Below are 21,235 nucleotides of genomic sequence, written 5' to 3'. Positions count from 1 at the left end.
GGCGTATGAGGAGAACTATATGCAGTGCAACCCTTGAAGGATTTGTCCAGAGAACATCCGCGATTGCCACGAGGTCGTAAGAACCGCTGGTGCCCAGCTCTGTTAAGATGTGGCGCGCTCATGGCTCCCACGTGGTGTGTACTGCCCTTCCATGCCATGCCAAGCAGCAGTGCCGCCGTCGATCATCAACGTTATCATGAACGAGACTCCGACTGTTCCTACGAACTCAGAACTCAGATTTGGATGAGAGTGTATGGACGTAGGGAACATCACCGGTTCTTTTGAAAGCGTCCGAGGCATGCCTACATCTTGCCAAGCACTGATGCGAGAATGGCTGCGCTTGCCAATTGCTTAATGGCTCGTACACCTCGTACAACGCCATCATACGAGGACCTTCCGCATCAGTCTGCGCAACCACTGACGTATGAGATGAGATGGAAAAGAGCTTTTCAGACGTAGAGATGCGATCAATGTAAGACCCTATCGCAGTGGAATATCATGGTTCTACCTTTCCCTTGACGGCGACTGTCTTGCTATATAATCTCTCCCTCTCCTTCCACGGAACCTATGTTTCATTCGCAGCAAAAGTGGTACACTACTCCACAACTCTATTATTTAAACTTACTAAGAGCAGCAACCTCAACGTCGATCGTCCGGAGGTTAACTGGCAACAAACCACGTGCGGCCGCGCCAAGAAGCATACACCTGTAATAGGGTTTACAGCTAGATATCATGGCAGAACTTGGCTCCTCGTATCTGCAATTGCTCCTCACTATAGCGCACTCGACCAGCCAATCCAGAGACTGACAAAAGTAATTCCTGTTAGTGAGACCGAGGCGTTTGATGGTTTCGTGGCAGGAAGGCAGTCAGAGGCTGGCTTGCGTTACGCAGGTGGTGCTGGTACTTCTGAGAAGTGCCAGGACTTACGTAGCGTGCGTTGATCTTGCTGTGTATGGCCAACATGATATAAGTCGGTAGACTGCCCCTACCAACAACACCCACACAACAAGGGCAGCAACGGCATCACCAGCTCTCACAATGTCATCCAAGACAACGCTCCTCGTTCTGCCCCTCCTCCTCCAAACATCCCTCGCCTTCCCCTGGGTCGCCTCCGCCCCAGGCGTCGACTCTGCCCTGCTCCACAGCAGTCGCCACCGCCGTCAGGCCGATCTCAACTGTGCCTTCAACCCCAACCACGAGAACGCCGCGCCCCTTAGCTCGCAGTTCCCATACAACAACGCTCGCTTCCCGTTCCCGGGTAATGGCCGTGGCGGATACCTTGTTCCCGCTCCAGGCGACACAGCTCACGAGTTCCGCGCTCCAAGGGCGGGGATCGATATTCGAGGGCCGTGTCCGGGGTTGAATGCGGCGGCGAACCATGGGTTTTTGGCTAGGGATGGGATTGTGACGTGTAAGTTGGATTTGGTGTCAGGAGGATGTGGTGTGGAGATTGTCTGTGTGTTTGACTGATGAATGATAGACGGAGAGTTGGTCGATGCGCAGCAGAACATGTACAACGTCGGCTTCGACCTTGCCAATGTTCTAGCCATCGCTGGTGTGGGTCTTGTAAGTCATGCCCTGCTTCCCAGCATCGAAGGCGGATCTGACTGACCACATCCCCAGGACGGCGACCTCCTCAGCGGCAAAGTATCCCTGGGATGCGATGCGACTTCCCGCACCAAGTCGCCCTTGAGCCTTCTCGCCAGCCAGCCTGGCCTTAATGGTCACAACAAGTTCGAGGCAGATGCTTCCCTCACTCGTGGTGACTTCTTCACTACGAATAACTTCCGCTTGAACACCACGCTGTTTACAATGATGATGGAGACTTGCCAGGGTAACTGCGGCCGACAGGAGCTCTCTGTCTATCGCGAGGAACGTTGGCAGCAGAGTGTGGCTGAGAATGGTAACGTGAGTATTCTGCATCTCAGGACCCACCAAGTGATGACTGACGAGAGTTGTAGTTCTTCTTTGGTCCAGGATCGCTTCTCCTGTACGGAGCTGCATCTTTCCTGTACGAGCTGTTTCCGGGTGAGGGCGGAAGTCCAGACGAAGCTGTACGTCGTTCGTTGTCTGTCAGGCAGACCACTACTGACATTCATGACCTGTCCAGACCATGATGTCCTTCTTCTCCATCGACAAAGCAGCCGACGGTAGTTACGTCGAGAACTCCGGCGAGCGCGCCCCACCAAACTGGAGACCTAGAGTTGCACCATACAGCGGCAGCGATGTCGTCCGAGAAATCGTGGCCATGTACATTGCCAACGTAAGTGGAAGCTTTTCGTCGCCCATCTTGCCTCTTACTAACTCCACACAGCCCGTCCTCTTCGGCGGCAACGTCGGCCAGAACAACTTTATCGGTCTCAACTCCGGCGCCGCCATCCGCGATGGTCGTCTCGTCGACACCGCTCCCTCAGCAATCCTCTGCCTTCTCTTCCAAGCTCTGCAATCCGCCATCCCAGCAACGGTTGGCCAGGCCGTGAACTTGCCCGTCAACATCTTGAACCAGATTACCCAGCTTGCACCATTCGCAACGAACATTGGATGCCCCTCAAACCCCAACGATGGTGGCTCTGGTGCGGACATTCCTATTTTGCCAGATTTAGGACTTCCACCGCTGGTTATTCCGTCTCTTCCACCGCTGCCGCTGCCGCTGCCAGATTTGCCGATCAGATTGCCGCCGTTGCCACCGCTTCTTGGACCATCGCGGCCAGGCCAGGGAGGAGGGTTGTTGGGAGGGTTGTTCCCACGTGCAAATTAGGAGATCAGGGGCGTGAGCGCATGGAGTTGTTGTATTCTAAGGTGACCCCGGCGGTCGTCCGGCTGTTCGTAACGCCAGCGGAGGAATCGACACGGCCAAAGTTAGTGCAACTAGAACCTCGATCTGAATGCCATGCATTTGAATTTTGAACTTGGGCAAATCGTATCGTTCAGCATGGCTGCTTAGTAGATCGCACATCCGCCAGTATAGGAGTTTCAATGCGCGCCAGTGTCGAAGACGAACCTCAGCACGCTTCCAGTGATGTGTTGATTCGTATAGCCACTGTGAGGAAGCGTCACCCTTGGTCATCAGGCAATCCAGTAGGCTCCTTGCCGCCACAATCGCGATACTCGGGCTTCCAAAAAGATTGTGTACTGCACGCTCCTTGCGCCATCCAAGATCACTCGCCTGTCGTACGAGTTCAAGGACCGTAGCATCCTGGAGAAGGCTTGCACCATGAAGTACCGCGGGTTTAAGAGAGATGGAGTGACGTTCGTGGACTCAAGCAAGCTCCCGCCATTCCAGAACGGGCTTGCATTGGTGGGGGCTAGGGAGATCGCCGCGCTCCTGACTAGAGCGTACTGGAATGATTATGGCGATGATATGCGTAAGTCTTGACCCTGAGTCGACTCAAAGTCTCCGAAGATGGTTCCATCTGCATCATATAGGTGAGTAGGATACTAACTATTCCTAGCGGTCTACAACGAAATCGTGTCGTACGGCGTGGCCACCAACCGGTACATGGCCTACCAAGCATTGCAGATGCGGCTCCTGGACAACTGCATAATGCTCAATGGCTGCTCTGTCACCTCCTCGGACTGCAATACCAGCAGTCCAAAAGATCTCCATCTGGCCGCTGCTTGTGTCGAGGCGATTGTGGGTGCTGTCTGGGCCGACAGCCAAGATCTGCCCAACAGCGCAGATATCGTTGCTGGTGTGATGCGCCAGTTCAACATTTACTTTCCTAGGGCTGGTGTTGAGATGGCCGCAATGCGTCGCGAGCTCAATCGGCTCCGCGCCATCGGATTCTTGCGTAGTGTTGGCTCGGCACCAGAGAAGGGCTTCTTCGGGTCTGCCAACTGCTGATTCTGCTGGGGTGTTTGGAGTCTGTGGCGTTGTGTATGTCTAGGGGTTGGCTGAGATGAAGCCGAGTGAAAGAAGCATCCCGAGCGTGGGCCGAGCAGCCGAGACATCATCGTCACCAACATTTGACCCCCAGATGAACCTTCCCACCCTGCTGGGCGAACGTCAATGTTTTTCATCCTACCTCATCTCGCCATGTCATGCCAAGCACTGCTTGGAGAAGTGACCTATACACCGAGATATGACCCTCGTAGACGTTGACGTACGACTTAGTAAGCCGCAGCAACAGGAGTGCGATTGCATCTGCCGAAGTAATCTCGACCCTCTTCGGGGCAGCCACCCCAGCTGTTTCCACCGGAAGTGGAGAGAAACGGATCACGGCAGCAGCAAGCGAGCAGCGGTTCCTGGAAGAAGTGGGCATTATGCGGGACGGGGTGCGATGTTGGGTAACGGACTGGGTAGCTGACATGGAGGACAAGAAGGGCTGTGTCCCACTGGGTGGGGCGTGGTGAGAAGGAGGCGATGAAGAGCAGAGTGACACTGGAGGAACATATCGAAGAGCAGGCAAAGTCAGGATACTACAACGATTGCAAGATGGGTACACAAGCCAATGGCACATTCTCAGGCCCCGTGCCGCTCTGGATCGATGGAAAGGAGGTCACAACATCCACAACCTTCGACGTCGATAGCCCTACCAACAGCCAGAAGCTCTGGACCTCGTCTTCAGCATCAGTGAAAGAGGCACAGCAGGCTTGTGAAGCAGCACAGAAGGCGTTCAAGCCATGGAGCAAGACAAAGCCTGGCAAGATCTGGCAGATCCTCACCAAGGCTGCTGACATCTTGGAGGCGAGGAAGGAAGAGGCTGCCAAGTACATGATGGAGGAGACGGGAGCGCTGCGGCCCTTCGCGGACTTTAATATCACCACAACGATTGACAATTTGCGTGACGTGGCTGGCAGACCGGCGGATATTCATGGGATTATACCACCAACGAAGGCAGACGGCCAAGCGGCACTTGTTTTCAAGGAGCCGTATGGAGCCATTTTGGGTATGTTGCTCTCAGCGGAACTTCATCTGTCGATCGGCTGTACAGACTCTGACGTTCGGTTTAGGTATCGCACCCTGGAACGCACCGTACATTCTCGGTGTCCGCGCCTTCCTACCTGCACTCGCAGCCGGTAACACTATCGTCCTGAAGGGCTCCGAGCTCTCGCCTCGCACATACTGGATCATAGGCTCAATCTTCAAGGAAGCCGGCCTTCCGGACGGAGTTCTGAACATTGTCTACCACAGACCTGCCGATGCTGCAGATGTGACCAATGCACTCATCGAGCACCCTGCGATCAAGAAGGTCAACTTCACTGGATCCACCGGTGTAGGCAGCATCATTGCATCCAAAGCTGGCAAAGAGCTTAAGCCTGTACTTATGGAACTTGGTGGTAAGGCGAGTGCAATCGTCTGCGAAGACGCCAATATCGAACACTCCGCTTTCCAGTGTGCTCTGGGTGCTTTCATGCACGCAGGTCAGATCTGCATGTCAACTGAACGCATCATCGTCAACCGCAAGATCCAGGACAAGTTCGCCGAGGCCTTGAAGGGCGCAACCGAGAAGATCTACTCCTCCAAGGGCGAATCCCCAGTCCTAGTTGCCAAGCCAGGTGTAGAGAAGAACCACAAGCTCCGCACAGATGCAGTCTCGAAGGGTGCCACAGTCTTGTATGGCGATGCACAAGAGCAGGACATTGCCCACTACAGGATCCGACCGACCATCATCACCGATGTCAAGAAGGACATGGACATTTTCTACACCGAGTCGTTCGGCCCAACCGTATCTCTCATTCCCGTCGACACCGACGAGGGAGCCATTGATCTCGCGAACGACACCGAGTATGGTCTGTCCGGCGCCATCTTCACGGAGAACCTGGGCCGTGGCTTGAAGATTGCGAAGGAGATTGACTCAGGTGCCATCCACATCAACTCGATGAGTGTCCACGATGAGTACTCACTCCCACACGGCGGTGTCAAAAAGAGTGGATGGGGTCGTTTCAATGGCAAGTGGGGTATGGAGGAGTTTTTGAAGTTGAAGACTGTGTCCTACATCGAGTCGTAGAGGAATGCGCAAGCCGACGATTGGCAAAGAGTGCATACTATGCCACCGGATCATCCACTCCATCGTTCTTCGCCATCGCAACAATGCTGACGATATGCTGATGTTATGAAATAGGCGCCGCTCCAAAGTACCAACACAACCCTAAAATCATCCATCTTGAGTTCTTCAGCCTCACCGACCTACCACGTTAGCGCCATGTGCTAGAGCTCTCTAGCGCTGGGCTATGGTGCAGCGCATGCCATGTGTGGAGAGGTTGGATGCTCGAAGGATTCTGTCGATATTTCGAGATCCCGTCCCGGTGGGCTAGATGGCGACGATCGCCTAAGCCACTTCTTTCAGCTGGAATACTGTACTACCAACGATGTCGCTGCACTTCCCAAGTCTCGCTTCGATTTGTGCTCACCGAGTAGTAGGTGCAAGCAAGCGGAGATGTTGTTGTCGTTACGGATATTGATTGTGGTGGCGAGCTTGCTGGCGACCAGTCTTGCTCAAAGGCAGAATCATTTCATCAATCCTCAGATTCCGGGCGATACAAACGACTACACCGATAATAAGAATTTGTCAGTCGGATCGACTGTTAACTTGCAATGGACGACGAATTACCCGAGAATCTCGTTGATTCTGTGGCAGAATGATAATGCGAGTTATTACACTTTGATCGACAATCAGCCTGCGACGCAGGAGTTCACGTGGCCGATTGATCTTACGGGAGTTTTTGATTTGGAGAATGGGGGGAGGAGAGAGAGGGCAGAAGGAAGCAAAGGAAAGCACTAACAAGCTGGAAAGCGATCGCTTCTCAAGCCACTACTTCAACCTCGTCGTCGACGACACGACATCTACCGCGACCGCAACTTCGACTCCCATAGGCGCCATCGGCACAGCGAGCAGCCTCCCCGACCCCACAGCGACTTCGGCATCGACTACGACATCCACTCCAACTCCCGATGGCGGGCTCTCAACAGGCGCAAAAGCCGGCATCGGCGTCGGCGTAGCACTCGGTGTCCTCGCCATCATCGCCGCAGCAGCGGCATTCTGGTTCATGAAGAGAAGGAAAGGAGCGAAGTACGCACCGGCTAGAAGCAATCCTGATTCTCCGCCTCCTGGGGCAAAGTATAATATGCCAATGGAGCAGCGGCATGGACAGCCGGCGCCGAGCTGGAATGCGTATGACCCCAGTTCGCGGGGAGGAGAGTATGGAGGACCGGTGTATGCCCAGGATGCGAAGGGATTTAATAATGGGATGGGGCCAGGACCTGCAGAGATGGCGGCGACGCAGGCGGCGCCTGTGGAGATGAGTGCGGAGTCGGCGTTGGGGCCTAGGGAGTTGGAGTCGAATCCGGGGAGTGGGAGGAGGTGAGGTGAGTGTTGGTGTGGTAGCGATGCGACACAGGATAGATGGATACAACGAAATATTTCGATCGAGATCATGCGCAATGAGTGTGGCCGTGGCCTAGATGCTGGCGTTAATGTGAGATCGGCAACAGTTGTGTTGGTGGCCGAAGTTGCGCTTCGTATGCAGGAATCTTCTGACTTGGCCCACTTGATGTTCTCGAAAGTGGCGGATTCGGTCTCCAGCTCTTCCGGCGGATGTGAACACTGGCCACGAGACCTGGATTATCTCAGGCAAAGAGCTCAGCGTCTGCCATGCTGTGTCAAGGGTAAGGCGGCAGCAACATATTGAGAGCTGATGATGGTAAGCCAGTGGAAGACTGCAGATGTCTCTGAAGTGCCAACCAAAGTGTAGTTCGATGTCTCCATGTACAACTCGAGCCCGGGCACTCGTGTTGATCGCCTCGCGTGTCCTTCGTGCGGAACGTTGCCAAACATCCAGAAGATAACACCCAGAAATAGTTCTCGCGACGTGTTCCAGTCGTCTATATCTTGCAGCGGCATATCAGAGACAAATGCAGACACCCACTGGCCTCCCATATTGCAAGCCCTTCCTGAACTATTTCCAGTCGTTGAACTTCGAGTGCTCAGAGCTCACGCGAGACATGTCCACTCAAGCTACGTGGGTGCGCTCGCACTGCCGAGTATTCTGATACTGTATTCAGCTTGGCTCAGGAGAAGGGGTCTCACCTCTGACGTCGAGACTGTGACTTCTTCTTACCCATAGCAATGGCATATGAGAGACATTTGCAGACACCCACTGGCTTACCGGCCATACAGTGCTGATTGTAGCACGAAGGTGTCGAGGCAGAGGTCGTCGAAGCTCAAGTTTCATCGTACTGCAGAATCACCGCTGCTGAGCCACGTTGCGCACGCATGAGATGCTTGCAGCTCCCAAGCATGGCTCAAGAGTGGCCTTGCAGCGATTGATAGTGCTCGTACCGAGTGATGAGAAAGATGGTGTGAAGGCAGCGCCAGCACTTGCGATTGAGATCCGGTGTGTATGGGCAAGGCTCAAGTGAAAGTTTCGGTAAACTAAGCAATGTCTGCAGATGTCTCTGAGTAGTGGTAGCGAAGGAGAGCGTCGGCGACAATGGACAGGGCGTCAGTACAGAGGTTTCAGACGACGAGGATAGCAGCCATCGTATCCAGTGCCGCAGCACCGATGGCGCTGCATGCAAGTTGCCAGTGGGTTGCTGGGGAGATGAAGCAGAGCCAAAGTTGTAGCGAAGCACATTTCTCCGTGGGGCCTTGGAGCCTTGGTCGCTCTGTCCGAGTCGTGACCGGCTCATCCCTGGAATATAGCTCACCTGCCGTGAGGCGGCTGAAGCATACTCGGTCAGCAAAATCCCCGAATGGATGCGATATCCGGTCTCAGTTCAGAAGCTAACGGGTGGCCGCGCTATTGGTTTAATGCCGATGGCTAGCACTGAATACTATCACCACTAAAGAGCAGTACCGTGAACGATCAAGCTGAACATCAACATGTTCTGCTTGATGGTCGCGAAGGACGCAAGATGTCTCGACGACATGCATGCATCAATTGTTTGGCCGGCGAGAGCTTGAGGTCCTCATGGTTGCCAATCGGCGCATATGTCGTACTCAGGAACATCTCAGCCGATCTCCCAGAGTCAACCCGGTCAGTGGAAGAGTGTCTCGGACCGAAAGTGGTCGAAGGCTCCTGAAAAGCGGACAAAGTCTGGTAGCGAGCGGTGCTGCTTCGCGAAGAAGGTGTGGCTCTGAGACATGAGCTGAACTTCTTCGGAGCGGGTAAAAGCGGCGCGATAGGTGATGTGACCTCGCGTACACCAGACCACGGCTGCTAAGGTAGCTGTCGAAGGCTCGTGGGCATTGCTGTGTGAAGATCAGTAGTGAGTGACTGCATGGTTATTTCGATGCTGTTGAGTAATCAAATGATCCAGAAGCCGATGGATTGTGATTCTGTCGTAACAAAGATAGCCGTGTCGGTCCCCATGCACCCGCGAAGCGGGTGTTTGACAACCCAGTGATATTGGACACCTCAACGATATCAATGAGGTGTATTCAACTATCTATTGGCTATATCGTCCATACAGGCAAGACATATTGGCATAATCTTCCGTCTCTCCACTGGATAAGCAGGTCTGTTGTATGTCCCCTTGATATAGCTCATGGTCTTGCTTATCCGGTGTCTCAATTCACCTGTTCTTGCACGTGCTAGCTGGGCTTCAAGCTGCTTTACTGTGTTCTCTTCACGTTCTTGTATAGCAGCTCTTACGTTGATAGCCTTCATGACACCTCCACGCTGAAGGTGTTGTCTCTTCTGAGTGTTGCGAGCATTGCGAGCGTTCTGGCGGACCGTGGTGTTGTTCAATTCAGCTACTGCTTCGGCGCCCTCAACGATAGCAATCTGGGCTCCACGGAAGAGTGGCTCCAGTCGCTGCTTAATAGACTCATCTATCAATGGATCAGCTATAAGCGCAGCAGTGTATCGACCGAAGGTCCTCACTGTTGTTGGAAGCTGCTTATCGTTGACAATCGGCTCCGGTGTTGAGACTCGTTTATTCGATCGAAGAGCAGCTAGGTCTTGCCTTGCACGAGCCAATATTGGCTCCGGATTGAAGGGGTAGATACCACACTTCTCGAAGCCGCTTATGATGGTTGTTGGCTTCATTGCTTGCCTTCTGAAGGCCTCGAAGTCATGCAAGAACTCGAGCTTGTTGTAGTCGCTGCAACCATAGCGAGAAGCTGAATCCACAGCCTCTGCGTGCCAGTGCTTGTAAGGCTGGAATACGACCACATCTAAGGGCTGTAGAAAGTGTGTTGTATGGGCTGGCAGTGCAAAGGGGATTATCAGATGCTCGTCACAATATTCAATGAATCCAATCGTGAAGTGAGAGCCGTACCCATCCATCAACAGCAGCCTGTATGCACCTCGCTGTGTCTTCGCAGAGTGCTCGTTGAAATGTCGCAGCCATTCCAGTATAAGCAGGTCATTCGTGTATCCAGAATCACTAACACCCACAACCGTGTCGTCTTCAAGGTGTTGGTACCACGTATTCAGGTGCATCTTCCCTATCAAGATGAGGAAGGCTGGAATCACATGCCCAGCTGCTGAGACAGCAACAACATCCGTACAGCTCTCACGGTTGTTAGCAGTAGGAAGGAAGTTCTTCCTCTTCGGATATTGCGTAAGAACGTACTGGTTCTTCGCAACACCAATGCGGAAGCCAGTCTCGTCCATATTCCACATGTCCTCAGGCAATATGCCATGCTCTTGACAGGTCTCCCACAGCTTGCTGTACCACCATTCAAGGTCACCAATATCCCATGCCGCTGCTCTTGCTGCTTCCAATGGTTGTTGCTTCACCTTCTTCCATTCTGGATGTCGATTGAGCCATCGTGATGGCCACTTCGAGCTCACAATTGGAGGTGATCTAGGTCCAGTATGGTATCGCTTGAGGATCGAATTTGCGCTGATCTGGACCATCCGGAGTCGCGCGGATACGCCTATCTTGTCACGACCCCTCAAGTAGGTTGCAAGAACAGCTTCTTGATCGTCTGTCAACACCGTGTGCGTACGCGGCCGTGTGCTGCGTGAGTTGTGACCGAGAAGTCGTCTTCTGAAGCGTTGGTAATCGACACCCCAGTTGGCGGCTACCTGCTTGACAGGACCTGGATTTGACGCGTCGCAGTACCACTGCACGGCCTCACTGATGAGCTCCTCTTCTTCACGATAGATGGAAGCAACCATATTGATGAGATAACGCGTGTTGAATGGAAGATACGCGTGTTGGAAAGCGTGGTTTTATTGAGGTGTCCAATATCACTGGGTTGTCCAACACCCGCTTCGCGGGTGCATGGGGACCGACACGGCTAGACCAGCCATCTGACATTGAGGAAGGATCCAAGCTCGTCTCCGCCTCCAATTTGCCCATGATAGCGAGGCAAGCGAATAGATCACTGCCAGTGAATGGGTTTCGCACTGTGGAATGGCCAGACGCGAGATCGATCGCACTTTCCACCCAATTGGAACATCCCCACGGTCCTGGCTGTCATATAGATCATCAATGTATAAGCTGCACCGCATCTGCAAGTCCGTTCCTTGGAAGGATGGAGTGTAGTCGAGCTGACAGTGCATCATTCGCCATACACCCTGCACATCGTCGCGGAAACCAGCGGAAGGACGCATATGTCATATACCGTGGTAAGGATGTTGAAGTCCGCCTCAGATATTGCCATGCAACGACAAAGTCAATCAGGACTTCACAGCTCTCCTCTTGGCTGGGCAATTTGTTCGTACTGATGGTATTGCTGCGGGCGTTAGTGGAAGTGCGCATACGAGCTTGATGTGTGGTAGCGAAGCAGGCGATAATTTGGAGCAACATGCGAAATGTGCATGTAGATGAGATGGACCAAGATTGATGCCATGGGAAATGATTGCTTCGTCGGTCGTGCTGCCCAAGGCACATCTCCCCGCCACGAGGCACGTCAGCGGCTGCCTTGGGGGATGGCGATCTTCTGAACCGTGGTCCCGACTGCGCTGCACATTTTCGGCGTCGAAGCATCCGTCGGTAGAGCGTGCAGAGGATAGCAGTCCTTCCCAGCATATTGACTCAGTCGTGCTCGTGGTTTGCCAGCCTCACGATCAACGGCTCGGACACCAGAGGCAGGCCGCATGAACAGGGAATCTTGGTGCCGAATCGCAAAGTAGCCGAGACGACAGAGAGCGTAAATCATCGCAAACCTTCCCGAAAAGGACGGCGATGGCTCAAAGCGTGGGTGATTGACTGAAAGGATGCGAGGTGAAGTGGTGCTCCCTGCAACGGTGCGGACATGTTGCTGCGTATGCAGAGCTTCGGCGAGAGAGCATGCAGATTCGTAGTCTTGCCCTGGTACGCCAGCGCATGGCTTGGGCGCAGCAGGTGAGAACGTGGGCGTGGCGTGGAACGACCCAATCGAGGTCTGAAGCTTCCCGATCAGGGCATCGCCGTCGAGTGGTACCGTGGTTCAGAACTGGAAGAGGAAGCAGCCGTGAAGCCCTTCCCCCTCGTTCACAACACGACGACACCACGGACACGACACATGTCCGGCTAATGCATCGGCTACTGCGGAAGGCGTCGGGAGGAACCGCTTTATCCGGCGATCGTCCCTGCTGTCTTGTCAAGTTGTCATGTTTGGAAAGAGGAGATTACAACGTGACAGTCGCAGCATGGCACGTTTCCATGGGCAGAGGAGAAGGATCAAAGAGCTAGGTTGTTTGCTTGGAACGATTTGATGGGCATACTGGATAATGCAAGAGCTGGAACAACGACGACATCGCCTTTACTTGCTGAGCTGAATCAAGGACAACGCGACCTTTTGGAACACCGCGAGGCACTGATGATTGCCATTGCATCCGAACTCCATCACACAATTCTTGCCGAGCGTTTATGTTGCTGTCCATGGGCCGTGAAACGTACATCAGACGAGGTTGCCAGTAACCCTTGACGCGAACAGGCTGTTCAGCACGGCAGAGGTAGGAACAAAGTCTTCCAATTCACTCAGCATCAGCCATTGCCCAGTCGTCCTCACTGCAAGATGATTGTCTTCATTCACACTTTGCTACCTTCGATCGCAGTTCTGGACTGATAGGGCTATCGAGCGGATCGGGCGTTTGCGATGATTCGCGCACAACAATACACCATACACTTTCTGTACAGTCCTCAATAGCAGCTCAGGAGGGTGCAGTTCTTCATAGGCCTATGCCGTCTAGATCGTGATAGAGAACGGTCTCTCCGGCATAGCGGCATCGCTAAATCCTTCGAACGCTCAATCAGCACCTCAGCCGCACCTAACGCCCAGAGAGAGCCATGCAGGCCGCAATGAGCCTCACAATAAAGAATCCCTTGCTATCATTGATTACAGACAGACAACTGAGCATCAGACATTCATCACCATGGCTCAAGCACAAGTCCTACCTTCGTCCCACTTCACCCTCAGCGGCCATCCCAGCGTAGCAAGCAGAGACGATAGTTGGCCCGGAGCCACCACTGCCACCACGCAGGAGGTTTCCGTCCTCGAAATCGAAGTACACTCGCCTCAGACTACCGCGAATCTGCTCGAAGCCTCCTCCTCAGCCATCATCTCCGACTACTTCACCCCAAACCACAACGAGTGGCATAACGCAAAAGCCCACTGCGCGTCCAACTACGAATTCATCGATGTAAACGATCACGCAGCATGTCTGCCACACAGTACAGATCTGGAGACCTTCATGTCAAACATGGAAGCGCAACGGAAGGCTTACACGACTTTCGTCATGACCTCCCATAATTACACGGCTTTTGTCGATGAAGAGCTGGGCTTGGTTGTTATGACGTTCATCTTTCGAGGGCACAATACTGTGGATGATCAGGCGACGGTTCGGGAGACTACTGATCGGTTGATGCGGAGGCGGAGGGAGGACTGGACGTGGGAGTTTTATCTGCATTTGCATGGAGGGAGGAGTGGGGCGTTGTATCCTTGAGGTGGCATTCTGGTGTCTGTCTGTTGTCGACAGATACATTGCTGACTGAGGTGTTGGAGTAGTTCCCTGGTGATCGAACAAGCTGGGTACATCGGGAGACCTTATCTCTGGAAGAGCATGGGTCTTTGGAAGTGTCAGGAAATGAAAGCAGAACGATTGCGAGCAGAAGAGAAGATGAAGGTATCCCCTCTCCCTTCTCCCTCGCATCTCAACCCATCTAACACCTCCCCCCTCCAGCCTTAATCACACACTGGGACATCATCCCGGACACATGCGACGAGGCGAAGCATGAAGTGCTTAAAGTGTATACTTTTGATCAGGAGGGGAAGGATGTGTTTTGTACCGCGAAATTGACGATGACGTTGAAGAGTGGACAGGTTGTGGAGAAGCCTTTTGCTATGTCGTTTCAGATTGAGGGGGAGGGGATTAGGTATATTGAGAGTGTGATTGATTATGCGCCGTTGCGAAGATGCAGTTGGGGACTTTGGAGGAGTAGGGGGTTGGTGTAGGGGAGGTGTGTTTCTGCTGGAGCAGTAGCATTGGGGGCGAGTTTATGTAGTTCTATGGGTTTCTGAATATTTCAGATATGTTTCGTGATCGTTCTGTACATGTCACTAGTATAGTGTCAGTCGAAGGCAAGAACGACAAACTCCCACGATGTTTCCAATCCATTCCTGTCGTGCTTACGTCGCCGTCATGTGATCGATCCTGTCACGCCCTGGCAAGTGCACACCGGATCTATCCGCCGATAATACTCACTCTGCCTTCATGCTTCCGTCCCCGCCTGCTGCTGCGATATCGTTCCGATTCGATTCGCCCTCTCCCACCTTGCCTCCGGTATCGTCGTTACCAAAGCCCAAGACATGGCCGGCTCGTGGGCCTCCGGCACCGCATTCGAAGCATCGCATGGTGTGGGTATCATCTCGCCGCAGCAAACAAGCCCGACGCGTGCCACACCGACCGACGACAGCGGCGCACGCAAGAGAAAGCGCAGTTCGATTGTGACGGCCGGGGAGAATGTCGACGGCAGTGAGGTGGGCGGGGCAGCTGGAGGCGATTCGGGCAGTCCGACGCTGTCGCAGAGCAATGGCAACAAGCAGCGACACCAGCCGGGCGTGAAGAGGGCCTGCAACGACTGTCGACAGCAGAAGGTGTGTATCCGACATGCCCAGCCATTGTGCAATGCTTACTCTTCGTGGCATTGGGTATATTCATGAGTCATGGGCAGGATGTGCTAACATAAACTCCACCACAGCTACGATGCAATGTCGTCGCAGGACCCGGCGGAACATACAAGCCATGCGACCGATGCGTCAAACACAACCTGAAGTGCAGCATTGACAATGACTTTAAGAGGTTGGGCAAGCGTGCTCAGCACGAGGAGATGGCGAAAGAGCTCGACGCAGCAAAGGCCAAGCTAGCACGCTACGAGGCAATGGGCATACACTTGCCGGAAGAGACACCACGACCAGATTCCAACTACACGGGCAGCTATCAAGCATCGCCAGTCGCTGGTGCACCCGTCGCGCCCATGGGAGCTGGAGGAAGCACGTTCTTGGGCGCCAGCGAGGCTGCAGCGTCGAGAAGCTTGTTGGACTTGAGCCAAGGATACCGCGAAGTTGCGCCTACGAGCTACCCATCGATCACTCCTGGCACATCGATCATGACCCTCGGCGCGGTGACTCTGAGCGAAACACAACTCAACGAGCTGTACCGGATCTACTTTGCTCACTACCATCCATTCTTGCCGGTACTCAACCCGTCCTTGACCTACAAGCACTACTACGATGAGCATGTACTACTCCACTGGACCATCGTCGCAATGGCAGCACGCCGCTTCGAAAGCAAGCTGGGTCTCTTCATGGAGCTCCAACGTCCGCTTGAGGAACTGCTGTGGACGACCCTCTCACAAGTGCCGCAGTCGCATCATGTCGTCAAAGCACTCGCACTCCTCTGCACATGGCCATTGCCAACATCCTCGACCAGTCAGGAACCGACGATGATGTTGTGTGGTACAATGTTCCAGCTTGCGATGCAGTACGGTCTCCATCGTCCCTCACATGCTCAGGACTTCAGCAGATTCCGTGTCGACCTTCGAGAGGAGGACATCGCCGATCGTCTCAACACTTGGGCTGCAGTCAATGTGGTCGCTCAGAACGTCGCAACAGGAAACGGCCAGCCTCCACTTTCTAGGTGGGCGTGGTTCACCTACGGCCTCCACCTGGACCGCATGAAGCCCGAGCTCCAAACACGATGCCAGGTTGAGAAGTTCTGCGACACCGTCACGAGGACACTCTACACCATGCAGCGAGATCACATCGTCGAAGTCGACCAAGCTCAGCGTGGACTGCAGATTGACATGTACTCGCGAGAGCTAGGCGAGCTGGAGGTCACTGTTCTGTCTACAAGTAATTCTCGTAAGTCAGCAAGCTCACACAAACACCCAGCTCATGTGCTAATCTCGCAAGCAGCTCTCGAAGTACTCTTCCTCAAGGCAGCAGCACTGCACCTACGACTGACCGCGTTCTTCGACAAGCCGAACCAAGCGAACTACCATGCCGACCTCAGAAGTGTCTACATTGCAGCCTCAGCCATGCTATCTCATCTGAACAACATGCCGTCCGATCACTTCTCATACGTTCCACGATACATCGAGCAGATGATGCTGGCAGCTGCAGTCACACTGTTGAAGATCTTGAACTCTTTCTACGCAAACCATGTCGACACCGTACAAGGTTGCACACTGTTCGCGCGCACCGTCACCAATCTGCGCAAGCTCAGCGTTCGCTCGAACGATTTGCCGCAACGACTTGCAGAAGTCATGGCGCAGCTTTGGCAGACTAGCGGCGCAAGCGAGCAGAAGATGGTCTTCAAAGTGGACAACGAGCCTTCTGTTCTTGATACTGAGAACCTGCAGCTCAAGGTCCGCTGTCGATCGTCCTTGTCCGTCCTCTACGACGCCATCTGGCGCTGGCGCGAGCGTGCTGGACAAGCTGGCCGAGACAGCCTGGCGCAAGCTGTAGACAACCCCACAACACTCCCTGGCGACACACATACTCGCAATACACCTCAGCCACCGAACGGCATGATAGATGGCATGCCGGCGATCTCCAACGGACTCGATCTACACAACGGTGGTCTCAACTTGGCGGACTGGGACTCGCCTTTTGGTGGTAATGCCGTCTTCGATCCTCTGAGCTGGGCACTCGATGGTAATCTTGGTCTCGGTCAAGGACTGTTCGGTGGCCAGGACACGCTCGGTCTCGGTGCGTATCAGGGATAGAATCTCGGTGCAGACCCGAACCGGCCTTTTAGGGAGAGTGCCGACCGGGACAATCTGGCGTTGCCGACTATGTTCGATGACCAGCACCCAGGATTGTGAAGTCGGGGTGGATGATGATTCTCTGTGATTGATGGAGTCTACCACGAGTGTGCTTCTTATCGAACAAGGCGTGAGACGGCCATAGACTGGGAGGGGACTGCTTCTGCAGGTGAGGTTCTCTTGTAACGTTACGAAGCGAATAACGAAGCTACGAATTGAACGGCAGCGTTGCATGGCTTGTATTACAGGAAGTGTAGCAATGATGACTAAAATTCCTTGCTGTCTCGGTCGCCCTTCCGTGGCTTCTCATTTCTAGTACGACGATAAGGTTACCAGGACCAAGTTTCGGGCAAGTCTTTCCCGCACCCAGGTTCGTGTTTCCAGGAACAAAGGCTGTTGACAAAAGACGATCGCCTTTTAGGTCGGTATAACGAGTTGGCTCCTCAACGCCTCTCGATCTCAACGGAGGCGTAGTACTGCGCGAGTGCCTCGCATAGGTTGCTATGCTCTACGCATCGCATCAGCACGGCCGCAGGTCTAAGCAACGAGGTTTGTAACAAAGGTGACGACGCGCTTGGCGATAACGAGCTTTGTTCGCAGGCTTTGGGTAGATTCAGCCGCTGATCAGGTCAACGAACGATGGCCATACAGGAGAGCTTAGCACCCAGGACCCATGGGCTTTCCGATTGTATCGGTGAAGCTTTCTCGGCCAGTAGCCGCCGGTTTTCTGGACTTTAACGACGGAGTTTACCCTCGAATGAGGGAAATGGGTCTCAAGCATGAGTTAAGGCTACCGGCTGTATTGTCTGGTATCGTCTGATATTCGAACTGTAGTTGACTTGAATTGCTCCGAACTGCCCACGGCTGAGAATTGAGACGCCATGCCACGTGCGGTCATGAGCTGAGCAGGGCTCTGGACCCCTCCCTACTAAGGGTTTCTGGGAAACACACTCGACTATTGATCATGCATACGATCTGGCGACGAACTCTCAAAGCAGCCGTATTCACGATAGAACAACGAGGTTCTGGTATTGCGTCCATATTATACCTTGATATGTCATGCCCCGGCATATTTCGCAGGGGATTGGTCTTCCGGCGAGCTTCATCGATGCTACTGGATCTGCAGACTGCGCTTCACCAACCAGATCTTGTGATGCGGATTCTTTTCAAACTCGAATCGGGGCAGGCCTGCGCACTCTTGCGGACATGCGCGAACTTCTGGCTTTGGAATCTCGCAGCTGTCTGATTTGCGATCCATGGCCCCATGAAGACTGGAAGCGAGAAGGAAGCTTGGCATGATGGTGCCTGTCTGTCGCGCTGACCGAGAAGCCCTACTTTGCCTAAACACAGCTACCGAAATCAGTCATGTCTCGAACGTCAGCCGTCACAGTAGTTTGGCACAGCACGCCCGACATTTTCCAGTTTTTCAGAGGACCCAAGAGCTGAGTCTACCTTCCAACTGAAGTTTAGTAGGCCAAGCATCCTGCGTCTGTTGCAACGGGGTAGCTCTCACGATCATCGATCTTCAACTTCAGCTGCTACGCCTTGACGATTGGAATCATGGAATGATAGCGCACTACCTCTTGGCCTGGTCCTGACTGAATGGAATACAGGGCAGAGCTGTATATAGGTTGCCGACAATACAGAGGCTCCAAAAGGATACAACTCTTGGGGGTATCACGCAGTGTCCAAACAATGATTACGAGATTCCACTTGATATCTTGAGCTCTTACCAACAAGCTCCCATCCCTACTTCAAAGAAGCTCTACTGCCCCATGTCATCTGCAACATCAACGGCGAGGACAGCACGGGAATCGGCTTGGAGCTCCACAGAGGGATTGCCGTACTCAGTCCAGATGTTGAAATCGAGGTCGTGAGTGCTTCCAGCATTGTCTATGAGAAGTCTGGACGAGGGACAGTAATTTTCGCTCTGGAGCTCACGGGTCTAAGTGATAGGACTTGTCGGCTGCTAGTCTGCTGTGTCATTGGAGGAGAACGAAAGACGGATGGATTTGTCTGCAGCGGAGTGTTGTGACGATGAACAGAGAGTCTCATTGAGAAACCAGGGAAGAGTTGTTCTTTCCATGCATGCGGCTGTATTCTCACCATCAGATTCTGAGCGATCTTGCCTAGATCATGTGTTGTTGAAGATCATGTGCTGAAGATCATGTGTTGATTACACAGACGTTCTACTGGGAATGAAGTACGCTGTGAGCAAGAATCGAAACGCTCCCCCAAGCTGGATGTTCTTGAGGAGATATGGCTCGACCGTAATGCTGTACGACCGGACATTGCTGCCTTACCTTGGGATCCAAGTGATTCTCTGCAGGGCGTACAGGTCGACCCCAACGAGGCTACAGCATAGCATGGCGATGAGCACTCGGCCTCTGTTGCGCAGGAATGATGGATACAGCACAGAGAGACATCTTTGCATAGCGATAGACGAGATTGTGCCCACGGAAGATGTCAGACAGGATGAGGTTCAAATGCTGACCTAGGGCGACGGTGGCCGCAATCCCTGCCAAATCGTTCTTATGCCATATTCTCACACGCCTCTTGCAACCAACACTTCCATATCAACAACACAATACCAAGCACATCCGCTAGCCTCTTCGATCCAGACTGCCATTCAAACTCCCGCCCCACTACACGAACAGCGCTCGCATGCAACGCACCATCTGCAAGAAATTCCTGCGTCCAGCAGCCCGCACCGAACAAAGACTTCAGCCGCAAGTTTTGCTTGCCGTTGCGCTGCGGACGCAAGTTGAAGCTCAGCAACTCTGGCACTGCAACATGTGTCGTCGTACAGTCATTCCGGGCGAGTGGCTGTTATAGGATGGAAAGGCGTTTTGAGAAGAAGGAGGCGAAATGGATGGACTAGGAGGGAAGGGAGGATACCGTGCTTCTGTCGGAGGTACTGAATGATGGATGGAGTTGATGGAGCAGTCGAAGGACGGTTGGCGCTCGGAGCTCGAGGAGACGTCTGCTTGAGTTGAAATCGTCGGAGCGGAAAGTAGTTTGTTGATGGCGACGCGTCAGTAGAAGCGGAGATTGAGCCACCGGACTTTTCTGCCTCCACCTGCCTTCACGCTCGCGACTTTGCTTCTACTATATTGCTATCGCACTCGCATGGAATCGACACCTCCTGTTCACAGCTCAGATCGCAAGCGCACGTGCACGACTGACACACACGCACGGAGGTGGACGAAGGAGGTTCGAGCAGCTTGTTGGACACATCGAGTCTAGGTACATAACAGTGGGCAGTGGGAACGCGTCTCCAGGGTCAAAATGGAGAGGGTCAACAGGAGGATAGCAGCAGGCTCGGATCGAGACTGTTGGGCTCATCCAGAGCCATGGACAAAGGGAGTCAGTTGCGCAGACACGCCTGGACAAACACTTGCATTTGTAGGACCACCGAAATTCGTTCGTGGCTGCAGAACTTGCGCCACGCTCAGGTTTGAGGCGGTCCTATCGTATTCTGTCACTCAAGATCGTCTTCCGTCAAAGGCAAAGCAGCAGTGTCGCCGCTGTGAACAGCACACTTGGTTGAAGGGGATGAGTAGCAGATTGAATAGCCCATACTAGCCGCGATACCTCGTTCTCCAACCTCATAGTGCTAGTGAAGTATCAATCGTAACAATACAATAGTACTCCGCTACGCTCAGTCCCGGTAAGCAGAGCCACGGACTGGATCTCACACCTACAGTAGCTGGCCGTTAGCATGCATGACGTAAGGCAGCGAAAGAAGGTGCACCTATACATATGGAATCAAAGCTTGCTGACACATCGACCCTCCTGCCGCAAGGGTTGAAGCTCGTCGCTTCGTAATGGGTCGATCCGTTCGCAGAAAGTGCTACACCGGCGTAGCCTTAGAGCGTTCACTAACTAAATGGACTCTAATCCATGATTAAGGAATAGTGCTAATTCGTTCTATAGAAGCCTTGCAAAGGCTTCCCGGCAAGCATAAGACCGAAGCCATTGGTTCAAACCCATTGGAAGCTATCGCAGCTCTATTTTTTTGCCAAATTTTGGTGGTAGTCAGGTTGAAGTGTACGAGTTGGTTCAGGCAGATTGATCCTTAGACAT

The 21,235-nt window shown here is 53.4% G+C and overlaps 6 protein-coding genes across 6 annotated transcripts; all 6 read left to right on the top strand.

Annotated features, from left to right (window-relative positions):
* Positions 1-1,038: 1,038 nt before the first annotated feature.
* CLAFUR5_04101 (Dothistromin biosynthesis peroxidase dotB) lies at positions 1,039-2,758 on the top strand (the record flags this gene model as incomplete). The annotated part of the gene is made up of 6 exons (XM_047903249.1): positions 1,039-1,411; positions 1,481-1,566; positions 1,624-1,908; positions 1,962-2,054; positions 2,111-2,263; positions 2,315-2,758. 6 exons carry the CDS (start codon positions 1,039-1,041, stop codon positions 2,756-2,758), a joined length of 1,434 nt encoding a protein of 477 aa, XP_047761325.1.
* Positions 2,759-3,214: 456 nt separating this feature from the next.
* Positions 3,215-3,844, top strand: CLAFUR5_04100 (uncharacterized protein; the record flags this gene model as incomplete). The annotated part of the gene is made up of 2 exons (XM_047903248.1): positions 3,215-3,365; positions 3,453-3,844. 2 exons carry the CDS (start codon positions 3,215-3,217, stop codon positions 3,842-3,844), a joined length of 543 nt encoding a protein of 180 aa, XP_047761326.1.
* A 519-nt stretch (positions 3,845-4,363) lies between these two features.
* Positions 4,364-5,951, top strand: CLAFUR5_04099 (Vanillin dehydrogenase; the record flags this gene model as incomplete). The annotated part of the gene is made up of 2 exons (XM_047903247.1): positions 4,364-4,889; positions 4,954-5,951. 2 exons carry the CDS (start codon positions 4,364-4,366, stop codon positions 5,949-5,951), a joined length of 1,524 nt encoding a protein of 507 aa, XP_047760720.1.
* A 727-nt stretch (positions 5,952-6,678) lies between these two features.
* CLAFUR5_04098 (uncharacterized protein) lies at positions 6,679-7,308 on the top strand (the record flags this gene model as incomplete). The annotated part of the gene is made up of 1 exon (XM_047903246.1): positions 6,679-7,308. One exon carries the CDS (start codon positions 6,679-6,681, stop codon positions 7,306-7,308), a length of 630 nt encoding a protein of 209 aa, XP_047760624.1.
* Positions 7,309-13,257: 5,949 nt separating this feature from the next.
* Positions 13,258-13,827, top strand: CLAFUR5_04096 (uncharacterized protein; the record flags this gene model as incomplete). Its single annotated transcript, XM_047903244.1, has 1 exon — positions 13,258-13,827. The coding sequence occupies one exon, from the start codon at positions 13,258-13,260 to the stop codon at positions 13,825-13,827; it is 570 nt and encodes a 189-aa protein (XP_047761156.1).
* An 863-nt stretch (positions 13,828-14,690) lies between these two features.
* CLAFUR5_04095 (Transcriptional regulatory protein SEF1) lies at positions 14,691-17,110 on the top strand (the record flags this gene model as incomplete). The annotated part of the gene is made up of 3 exons (XM_047903243.1): positions 14,691-14,978; positions 15,083-16,244; positions 16,299-17,110. The coding sequence occupies 3 exons, from the start codon at positions 14,691-14,693 to the stop codon at positions 17,108-17,110; spliced, it is 2,262 nt and encodes a 753-aa protein (XP_047760721.1).
* Between the last annotated feature and the right edge of the window lie 4,125 nt (positions 17,111-21,235).

The sequence above is a fragment of the Fulvia fulva genome, chromosome 4 (assembly GCF_020509005.1).
Source record: "Fulvia fulva chromosome 4, complete sequence".
In the NCBI taxonomy this organism is placed as follows: Eukaryota; Fungi; Ascomycota; class Dothideomycetes; order Mycosphaerellales; family Mycosphaerellaceae; genus Fulvia; species Fulvia fulva.
The sequence above is the reverse complement of the archived record's forward strand: the minus strand, read 5'-3'. Positions and strand labels throughout refer to the sequence as shown.